Source organism: Microtus ochrogaster, chromosome 17 (genome assembly GCF_000317375.1).
Source record: "Microtus ochrogaster isolate Prairie Vole_2 chromosome 17, MicOch1.0, whole genome shotgun sequence".
In the NCBI taxonomy this organism is placed as follows: domain Eukaryota; kingdom Metazoa; phylum Chordata; class Mammalia; order Rodentia; family Cricetidae; genus Microtus; species Microtus ochrogaster.
Window position 1 is genome coordinate 16,284,454 of NC_022019.1, and position 11,155 is coordinate 16,295,608.

At 44.8% G+C, this 11,155-nt stretch overlaps 1 protein-coding gene across 2 annotated transcripts in view; it reads right to left on the minus strand.

Annotated features, from left to right (window-relative positions):
• Window positions 1-6,794: 6,794 nt before the first annotated feature.
• Window positions 6,795-11,155, minus strand: part of Piwil2 (piwi like RNA-mediated gene silencing 2) — a 54,400-nt gene continuing 50,039 nt past the window's right edge. Inside the window, exons 20-22 of one of the 2 annotated variants that reach the window (XM_005355577.2) lie at window positions 9,458-9,711; window positions 8,087-8,194; window positions 6,795-6,972 (exon numbers count right to left, since the gene is read on the minus strand). In XM_005355577.2, coding sequence (XP_005355634.1) covers window positions 6,816-6,972; window positions 8,087-8,194; window positions 9,458-9,711 — 519 coding nt within the window. In that variant the 3' untranslated portion in view covers window positions 6,795-6,815. The remainder of the gene's footprint in view (window positions 6,973-8,086; window positions 8,195-9,457; window positions 9,712-11,155) is intronic. The other variant, XM_026783259.1, reaches the window with a different exon arrangement.

Here is an 11,155-nt window from a genome sequence, read left to right on the forward strand (position 1 = left end):
CCCCGCCGCGTGCGCATGCCCGACCATATACCCCGCGCGCGTCACCGCTGGGCCCGCCCCCGCCTGCTGCCCCGCCCAACTCCCCCGGGCCTGCCACGTGGGGCGGTCAACGAGCAGCGCTCAGTCACCCGGGTCAACCTGGTCCTCTACCGCTATGCATTCCAGGCTCGCATCCTACCTCTCGCGGCCTCATCCACCCTTCCTCTCGAATTCCATCCTTGACTCACAGAGGCCCTGCAGGCTCCTCTATTCTCTGGAAATCTTCCATCTGTCCTTTTGTGCCCTTTGTGAGAAACAGCCTGGCCTCTACCCTGAAGTAAAGTGCCCTTCTCTTGGTAGGTCTATGTGTTTTAACACTGCTGATGAATCTAAGAATGTTCTTTAAGCAGGATGGAGCCAATCCATAGACTGTTTTTCCTTTGCATGTCCTAGCCAACCAAAAGGACCAAAATGTCTTGTCACAATCCAAATAAAAGATTATATTCACATTTTAGATTTTTGCGTCACTTGCTCGCAGTAATCAGAGTCCTAAGGAGCCAATTAAGCCTTGGGTTATGTTTGAGTAATGTCTTAGGAGGGAGTCTCTTCCGCTGTTGGAAAGGCCTATTGTGTTGGATATTGAATCTTGGACATGCAAATTTCTTGAGAAAAATAAACCACCCACTAAACTCTCATTGTTCTATTCAGCTGGACAGTGTTAGGATTATTTCCTCTATAGTTTAACCAGATGTCACCTGGGGCTTAGAGAGCCAATGGAAGTTCTTTAAATGGCATTGGAGCCAGTGAGTACCCATGCTTCTGTTCTAGCTCAGGCAAAAGTGCCCAGCTGCCTGCGACTATCTCTAGATTTGTGCAGTGGAGAGATTGGCATTCGGGAAAGTTCCCGCAAGAAGGAAGGAATAGGAAAGGAGCCCAACGTTCCTAGAATAGGTGGCAGGAAGGACTCAGTGCTCAGTGGCAACTTGCTCTCCGGGGCTGGCTAGAGAAGAAGGAAAGAAAACACTCAAGTGGGCCGGTGGGTGGGGTAAGAGCCAGTCCTGGCGGTACAGACCTATAATCTCAGCTACTTTGGAGGCAGGAGGATCTCAAGTTCGAGGCCAGCTGGGGCAATTTTGTGAGAGCCCCTTTTCAAAATAAAAGGTAAAAGGGGGACTGGGTACATGTTGGTCCAGTGCAGGCCTAAGCCCGTGGGTTCAAGAACAGCAAAACCAGGTCTTGTAATTCAGCACTTAAGAAGTAGGGACAGAAGGATCACCAGTTTAAAGTCACCCTTTGGTCCTATTATGAGATTGAGGCCATGCCTGAGCTGCCTGAGACCCTCTCAGTAAACTGATGAATGCCTTGCCCAGCATATACAAAGATTTACTGAGACCAGTCCAAGTCTTCTGCTCACTCTGTTTTTCTAAAATTCAGTTATCTTCACTCTGTAATTACCGTGATCCAGCGGGTAGAGGGGAGAGCTAAGACAGCCCTCTCATTTTCTTTCTGAGTGACTCGGAGATAATGATAGCTCTTGAAGAATTTCCTCCAGAGCCCCTTCAACTCTGTAATAACACTGAGTATTTGTCTTGGTTAAACTTACCGTGTTTTTCAGACATTATGTCATCCACTTGGGGCTCCAAAGTGCAATAGGCTGTCAGGAAAGGTCAGTCCCCCACCAGGCCCTTCCTCGAAGGAGTATATAAAAACAATGAGAAGCCCACCTAGAGATCAGATACTTCAAATACACAGAGCTCTGACTAGGAGGAGTCCATAAATACACATCCCATAGGACTCCAGGTGAGGTGTCTACTACAGCTTGCACTAAGCAACTGTCAAAGCTTACACTATACCCAGAGACCATAGCAGGGAGTTGAATGGGAAGTCTCAAAGTAATGCCAGCACTTGGTCAGCAAAGAGGATCAAGGGTTCAAGGCCAGTTCAGCTCCGTAGTGAGAGGCCAACCTGGGTTACAAGAGACCCTGTCTCCAAACCAACAAACAAACAAACAAATAAGCAAATGAAAGTACTAGCAGGAAAGAGCCTGGACGAACACCCCATCTCTGGACCTAGCTGTGTGGCATTGTCACTTGTTTGTAGAACTGTCAAAGTCCACGGGGGCAACCGGAGGAGTTGATAAGCTATCTCAAGCTGATAAGCTATACACCAGAGAAATACAATTAATCATTAACATGGCTAAAACTCAAAAGGTCCTAAGTCTCTGCCTCTGCCCCCACACACATTTCTTCAGGAGGCAGATCCTGATTAGACAACGTACCCAGACTAGGTCCTACCTTGTCCACGACAGTTTGGAGCCTGGGACCTGGGACCTGTGTGGCCAGTGTCCCACCTCCCTTACTGTACGGTCACCCTTTTCCTTCTCATCCCCTTCCCACTTGCTTTCCTCTTAGTAAGTTTCTTGATTGTTTTGAAGTATATTTGATCTACTCTTTCAGACTTTTTGGAAACCCATATTTAAAAAAAAAAATAAAAGTACTTGGTGATCTGACCCTTTCTTCTGGTCTCCACAGGCACTGCACACACATGGTACTTCCAGGCATGAAGGCAAATCACTCATATATGTATATTAAAATAAAGGAAAAATAATAATATAGTGCCACAATTCCAGTATAAATAATATACCAAGCAAAAATTTAATAAAACAGGGTCTAAGAGTATAGCCCTTTGGTAGAACACTTGCCTAACATGCTTGAGGCCTTGGGTTCAATCTCCAGGACCATAAAACAAAGGACCAGGCACAATGGCCCATGCCTTGAACTCCAGCACTCAGGAGGCAAAAGAAGTCTCTATGACTTCACAGCTAGTGACAAACCCACTAAATTTTTGTGACCATTACTGGCTTGTAACCTACAGAATTAATATGATTTATGGAACTTGGATTTTTTTTCCTTGAAAGCATTTCACTTCTAATACAAGCTTTTTATCTTTTTATTACATGTATCTATTAGTATATGTATGTGTTTGTACATACGTGGGCATCATGACACGTGTGTGGAGGTCAGAGGACAACTTTCATGCTATTGGTTTCCTCCTTCCTCCATGTGGGTCTCGGGAATCGAACTCTGGTAGTTAGGCTTGGAAGCAGGTGCCTCTGAGGTGTCTTGTTGAGACCCAAAGTATTTATTTCTATCCCTAACCTTAGACCTTAACCTGCCTTGATTATAAGAGATTTCAATCTGAATCTGAACCCCATAATATAGCAGCTTGCACATAACAGATTCTCTATATTTATTTGTTAGCCTGGCTAGCAGCTCCCTCAAAGTTGCATGTTGGGCAATATTTAAGGGAACTGGACACAAGAAACTGACATGGTCATGGCCCTGTCAACATATGCAGACAGATTTTCCATAGGAGAGGTGATGGAATAGCCCTGCGCAAGAAGCCAAAGAAATGAGACACCCATCCTGTAGTGTGGAGGGGTGGGGCTGAAGACTCAGAAAGCCACAGTTCAGTGAGTCAACTGTGTTGACAAGATGGACAGGGGATGAGCAGGGCAGCCAAGACTCTTCATCCTTCCCGTCAGTTTTGGACCATGTTGGTTTGGCTAAGTGTCTACAGCTTTTCTCCAGACAGTTATCAATTCCTGGGGTGGGGAGGGGATTTGGGGTGAGGATTTTTCTGACTTTTTTTTTCTTTGTTCTAGTAGGCCTTAACACATTTAAGAGGATCAGAGAAAATATGAAGGTGTCCCTCACCCCAAAATCAGACTGAAGGACCCAAGGGCCCATGTGTTAATACCCTATGTGGCTAGGCAAAGATGGCCAGTGGCCTCAGCTGTGAATCACATATGAGCTTCTGACCCAGTCAGATAAAAAGACAACTGGGAGAATACTTGGCTCTAGAGTAATTATCAATGGGAATTCTAATAATACAAATATTACCAGTATTCCATAACCTTTTTCTCCCTGCTTTTGGTAACTTGATTCTTCTGTTTGTTTTATATTTATTTCATGTGTCTGAGTATTTTTGCTTGCATGTATTTATATATGCACCACATACATATCTGGTACCTGCAGAGTTCAAAAGAGGGTACTGAATCCCCTGGAACAGGAGTTACAGAAGGCTGTGAGCTTATGGGTGCTAGGAACCCAAGCCAGATCCTCTGCAGAGGCAGCCAGTGCTCCTAACCTTCAAGACGTCTCCCTAACTCCCTTAAATGTAATTCTACATTTAGTTAGTGTACGGAGAGATGCTGCAGCAAATATGTGGAGGCCAGAATGCAACTGACCGGAAACCAGTTCTCTCCTTCCACCCTGTGAGTCCAGGGACAAAGTCGGACTGTCAGCCTGGCGGCAACCGCCTCCATATACTGAGCCATCTCATCGGTCAACCCTTCTATTCTACACCAGTCCAGGTAAAGGGCTACCCACTTTGTTACTCTTTTCAAACAGACAACTTACTGCTTTGTTCACTTTTCTCTGTTATTTTGTCTTCTATTAATTTCTGCTCTGGCTTTTATTTTTAAATGATTAGGTGGCACACACCTAAATGTTCAGCTCACTGGGCATCTAAGGAAGAAGGACCATTTACGTTGAAGTGTTCAAGACCAGCTTGGTCAATGTAGTGAGACCTCCATTTCAAAAATTAAAAAAAATTATACACACTGTGACACATGTTTCTCCATGCCTCCCTACATATAATAAATAAATGCAATTTTAAAAAACTTTTTAATGGTAGAGAAGGCACTTGGAAGTGAGCTTACTGGCTCCCCTTGAGCTGACAGCACCTGGTAAAACAAACAGTTCAAGCACATACACAAAACTTCAGTGCCTTACTGTCTGATCCCCAGGCTGCTCAGGGGCGGGGGTGGGGGACCCTGTCTACCAAAGGTGCTGCCCCCGACATGCTGAGTAACAGATGAATAACGCTAACTTTTGCTTCTCTCTGAAGGGAAAGCATTATAGCCTTTTAATAAACAAACCACAGTCTTTTAGACACAACTACACACATAGACGGTTTTTATTTTACACCACAGGACTCAACTGCTTGGCACTGAAACTGAAAAACAAGGCAAGAACATCATATATAGAAAGTACAGACATTCTGACATTACCACTAAAGAATCTCTGCTACCTAAAGAGAAAAGGAATGCTAGGGACAGAAACGTCTAAGGACAAACTAAAAATACTTCCAAAGAAATCAGAAAAGTGGAATTTGTTCAGCTAAAGACCCATTTTTTCAGTCTGTTCTGTTTAATTCTGTGGCTTTTATATTTCAGGTCTCAGCCTAGCCTTGGTCATAGACTCCAAATAAAACCAGGGGTGCATTTGAGAACCCCAATGCTCATCTCTCCCCAGTCTCTGGGTGCTGCAGTAAGCTAAAGGTTTTCTCGGTGTCCTCTTCAAATCCGGGAGCTGGCACGTGCTTGGCAAGCACTATAACACTGACCGCCCGCACGTTCTTCTTCAGGGCTCCATGCTGAAGCCCTTCTTGGTCACACTGTCATTTAAAGTAAGTATTTCTGCCCAGTCCCCTATCACCCATCCATCACACCAAAACACAGATACAAACAAATTTTAAAAGGTTAAGTAAAATCAGCTTTTAAAACCCGGTAAAAAGATGATCCACTTAAGCCTCAAGAAATGGGAAGATTCTGAAACAGAAGGAAAAAAAAAAAACACAGAAAACCAATGCTTTCCCAAAATACTGAAGCCCACGGGCCGAAGGACAACTTCCTCCTTGTCTCACTCAAGTAAGAGTGTCACATTTGTCCAAGCCAACTCTGGGAAGCCTGAACCTGGATTTTGAAAAAATTCTAAGCAACATCAGTCAACAGCTAGAAGAGACCCTTGCAAAATCTCATTTGCAGACATTTGCAGAGAAAACCTACACTTCATCTAGAATGTTCCTAGTTCCGCTGAGTCCTTCCCATGTATTCTGATTGAATTTACTGAAGATCAGTCACAAGAGCAAAAGTGTGTGCATGTGCAGGCATGCATCTGTCAGGAGTCTGGCTGGACTCTTAGGAAGTCAGGATAGCTGCACTCACATCCCTGGGACAAGTGGGTTCAAGGGCATGACTGTGCCTTACGCTGGCTTAACTACATGTCTTTCACACATGCATACAACTGCACTCTCTGAAACACTATGCTGCACAGAGCTTTCTACAGCCTTCCCCAGCTGCCAAAATAAAGTAACACTCTCATTTAGATGTCTGCAATGACTTCATTCATATCACTCCTGGCACCAGAAATAGGATGGCCCTGTAGGCGTGACCTCCAGGTATAACTAATGATCACACTGCCCTGAGGGGCTAGTTTTTCTGTCTTTACTTATTTGGTAGGAGGATTGCTGAGAACTGGACTTGGATTTTACATGCTGAGAACATGCTTTATTGCTGACCTGTCCCCCAGGCCCTAGAAGCTCCCGATGCCATGCTCCGCACAGGGGCAGGACTGCTGACACCACTTTGCTCTACAAAGGCAACAAGGCAGCCTGTAGCTGGACTTAGAAACCTGCTTCCTTGACATCAGAGTTTGATTTTGTTGTGGGCTTTGGGGGATGAGGGTTTGTTTTTGATTTTTGAGACAGGGTCCCACTCTGTAACCTTGGCTAGCCTGGAACTCACCATGTAGCCCAAGTTGGCCTTGAACTAACGATCCTTCTGCTTCAGTCTACCAAGTACTGGGAGAACAGACATGCACCACCATACTCTACTGTAGTATCAGGGTTAAAAGAAGAACAGATATCTAATTCTACAAGGATGGAGAAAGAGAAAATGCCAACATAAAGCCCACTGCCATTTCTGTTGATGCTGTGAGAGGGAGCTGAGTTGGAGTCCAGTTGCTCCTTGTAGCTAGTGTCCATGCTGCCACTTACAGGAAGAACAGGTTTTCACACAGCTGGATGGCTGGTTCATGATGTAAAATCTGTCCAGACAGGAAAGCTAGCTTGTGGGCATACTTGCAAGGAGCTGGTACTCGGATAGTACCAGGCCAATTCCAGTACATGTGGCAGAGTTTGAAAGTCAACCTAAAGTTAGGATGAAAATGTGTTCTTTAACACTGTTGCCTTCACCTAGGGGCGGGCAGGGGGCTCACTCTCTAGGGGATACAACACACAGCACACCAACAACAAACTGGGGGATTCTGGGAAACCTAATGCCATTTTCAGGAATTGGTTTTATATTGGTTTATCTGGTTTGGTTTGTGGGTACAGGCTCTCAACTATCTAGTCTAGGCTGGCTTAGAACTCCACTAGTCCAGGTTGTCCTTTAGTTGCCAGGACTTCTTGCCTCAGCCTCTCAAGTGCTGGAATTACCTATCTTTCCATCTAGCTGTCTTGTGAGCTTTTTGAGACAAGGTCTTGTTAGGTAGTTGGGACTGGCCTGTAACTAATTATGTCCTTCAGGCTGATGATTCTAGGTGATTTTCTGGCTTCAGCTTCCTGGGTGACAAAAGTATAAGCTTGTGTTACCACATGCAGCTGGGGAAGTCTGCTAAAATATAAATGCCAGTAGCATGTAGTGTGCCCTGTAATCTCTGCTACTTAGAAGGCTGAGTTAGGAGCATAACTTGAGTTGAAGAGTTTGAGACCAACGTGGGCAACTTAGAAGACCATTTTTCTAAAATAAATTAAGTAAATACCAACACTTTATAATACAGGAGTAAGGGCTGCAGGCACCCACATTTCCTTAAAGCTCTTCACGTGATTTTAATACAAAGCAGAATTACAAATCACTCCTCAAAAAACTAACTGATATTATTAAGATCTGGGAGAGTCAAGGGGTGAAATACTGGTAGCTGGTTCAGTTGGTAAAGTGCTTACGGTACAAACTATGAGGACCAGAACTCAGCTCTCAGCAACCACATGGTGTGTGTTTGTGATCACAACACCGGAGACAGAGACCTTGTCTAACTGGAGTTCTAGATCCCAGTGAAAGATACTGTCTCAAAAATCAAGGTAGACAGCTGCTTAGAACAGATACTTGACAGTGACCTCAGCCTCTAGACCCATGCATGCCCACGTGCAACACACACACACACACACACACAAAAGGAATAAGTTATCTTGAGGTACAGTGATTAATGATTTAGCTGTTAGTCGGGGTAAACAGTGAGAATAAGCATATTTCTGATGGGCTCACCTCTGCATGTGATCAGGGCTCAGATTTGCAGTGTTCAGGACACAGATGTAGTGTGTAGGTATGCCACAGCCCTGCCGCACATGATGGGCAAGAAGGTAGAAATCCACCCTAGCAAAGAAAGAGCACCAACTGCTGAGATAACTGTTGGCATTTTGAAGATCCCTGTAGCCCTATCATACAGGACTCGGGAAGGAAAAGGACAGTCAATTACATGAAAGGACAATGTGTATGCGTGTGCACACATGTGTGTATATGTGTGGGGGGGGGGGCTCATGGATATAATATCAGCCCTGGAGGATGAGAAGGAAGTCAGCCATGTGTTGAGATCAGCCTGGGAAAGGAGTATGTGTGTGTGTCTATGTGTCTGTTGGGAGGGGAGGATCTCATGGATATAACCTCATATAATCTCAGTCCTAGGGAGGATAAGAAGGAGGCCAGTCATCTGTTGAGACCAGCCTGGGAAAGGAGTGTGTGTCGGTGTGTCTGTGCATCTGTGCATCTGGGGGGGGAAAGCTCATGGATATAACCTCATATAATCTCAGTCCTGGGGAGGATGAGAAAGAGGCCAGCCATCTGTTGAGAGAAGCTTAGGCTACATAGAAAATTTAGGGGATGCAGTATGGGCTACATGAGACCCTATCTCAAAAAGAAGAAAGGAAAAAAAAGTTTTTATTAAGAAGTAAAAGCCTTGCTATTAAAAAAAAAAGGTTTTAGCTGGGTGCTGGTGGCACATACCTTTAATCCCAGCACTCAAGAGGCAGAAACAAACGGATCTCTGTGAGTTCGAGCCCAGCATGGTCTACAGAGCAGGTTCCAGGACAGCTAGGACAATACAGAGAAACCCTGTCTCAAAAAAAATTTTTTTTTGTGGGAGGTGGTGGCACACGCCTTTAATCCCAGCACTCAGGAGGCAGAGGCAGGCAGATCTCTGTGAGTTCCAGGCCAGTCTGGTCTACAGAGTGAGTTCCAGACCAGCCTGGTCTACAGAGTGAGTTCCAGGCCAGCCTGGTCTACAGAGTGAGTTCCAGGACAGCTAGGGCTGTTTCATATTACACAGAGAAACCCTGTCTTGAAAAAACAAATTTTTTTTAGGGCTCTGAACACAGCTTTGTGATGGAGTGCTTGTCTAGCATTCATGAGGCACAAGGTTTAACCCCCAGTAACAAAATGAGTGAGTATGTGCACGTGTACCTGTGTGTGTGCACGCATATGTGTTTGTGGTTGACGCCACCACTGAGCTCAGTCAAACCTTGCTTTCTTCAGCACTCGAAAGTGAGGATTCCATTCCATGACTCTCCAGGAATATTCAAGCCAGGTTAACTTCTCCAGCTTATTCCTCCTCGACTGAGGACCCCCATTTTGTCTACTTACCACTCACAGCTGGTTATGGTATGATCGACCACAGTCCCAGGGGAGGGCGTCACAAAGTGATCGGGGGCAGCGAGGTAGAGATTGGTGCTGATTTTCTTCTGCACCACGAACACCACCATCTTGGGGTGGTAGTTCTCAAAGGCTTCAAAGCACTTCTGCAGCTGAGGAATCTCGTAGTTGGCAACCGTCTTCAGCTGCCCATCAGACACGCCATCTCGGTACACCACGATCTTCTCTGGGAGACAGTGGTTCACCTGAAATGACACCTGGAGGAGGTGACTTTTGGCTCAAGGATCATAGTGAAAAGCTCATACCCATTGTGCAGGCTGGATCCTCATGGCAGGAGGATCACCATGAGTTCCAGGGCACCTGGACCATAGGGTGAAATCTTGTCTCTGGAAAAAAGGAGGGAGGGAAGGAAGGAAGGAGGAAGCAAGGACTCAAATTTTTTACAAAGATAATGGCCAGAATAGGTGAGTCAGTGTTTATCTGACCTGGATTTAATGCTGAGAACCTATCTGGAAAAGAACCCTGTGTTAATCTGTTAGTGAGTGCTTGGCACCAGACTATGTCAGTTTCTGATGTGGGATGTCCTTTTGTATATGTGTTGCTCTTATTGGTTAATGTATAAAGTTGTTTTGGCCTATGGCAGGGCAGAATATAGCCAGGCTGGAAGAGATATATAGAGAATGTAGGCAGAGTCAAGGAAATGCCATGTAGCTGCCAAAGGGGAACACTTTGGGACCTTACCAGTAGGCCACAACCTCAGTGATACATAGATTAACAGAAATGAGTTAAGATGTAAGAGTTAGTTAAAAAGAAGCCTGAGCTAATAGGTCAAACAATGTTATAATTAATATAGTTTCTGTGTGATTATTTGGTGTGGGAAGTCCTTCTGTATATGTGTTGCTTTCATTGGTTAATGAATAAAGAAACTGCATTGGCCTGTGATGGGGCAGAGTAGAGCTAGGTGGGAGGGGAACTAAACTGAATGCTGGGAGAAAGAAGGTGGAGTCAGGAAAAGCCATGTAGCCCTGACAGAGACAGACGCCAGATGGAACCTTACCGGTAAGCCACAGCCATGGGGCGATACACAGATTAATAGAAATGGGTTAAACTAAGATGTAAGAGATAGCCAATAAGAAGCTAAAGCTAATAGGCCAAGCAGTGATTTAATTAATACAGTTTCTGTGTGATTATTTCAGGGCTGAGTAGCCAGAAACAAACAAGTGACCTCCAACAACAAGTGGCACCCAACGTGTTCGACTATATCCACATAAAACCTGAGAAAGCTTGGGTCTAGGCGGCCAGGAAATGAACAAGCAGCCTCCATTTACAAGTTTCTAGCACAACTAAAAGGCCAGCTGCCCACTGTGGGCTTACACCTAGTTAAAGCCTTTTTAAAAAGGGGTAAAGTCTTTAAAGAGACAGAGTACAGATAGAGATTAAAAGAAATAAAGAAAAATGGAAAATTCACAGAGAGTTTGGATTTTGTATATTATTGTGTTTTCTTTAAATTTTTTGACTGTGAAGGATATGATGCTTTGGAAAAGAAGTTCTTCTTTTGTTTTCACAGAGGATGAGACCCTGTGGATTGTTTCTATCCCAATATGGTATGATAGACCACGCCATCCTGAAAGGTCACCGTGAACAACTTCAAAAAATTACTTCACTCAACTGATGACTGAGATGAACCTA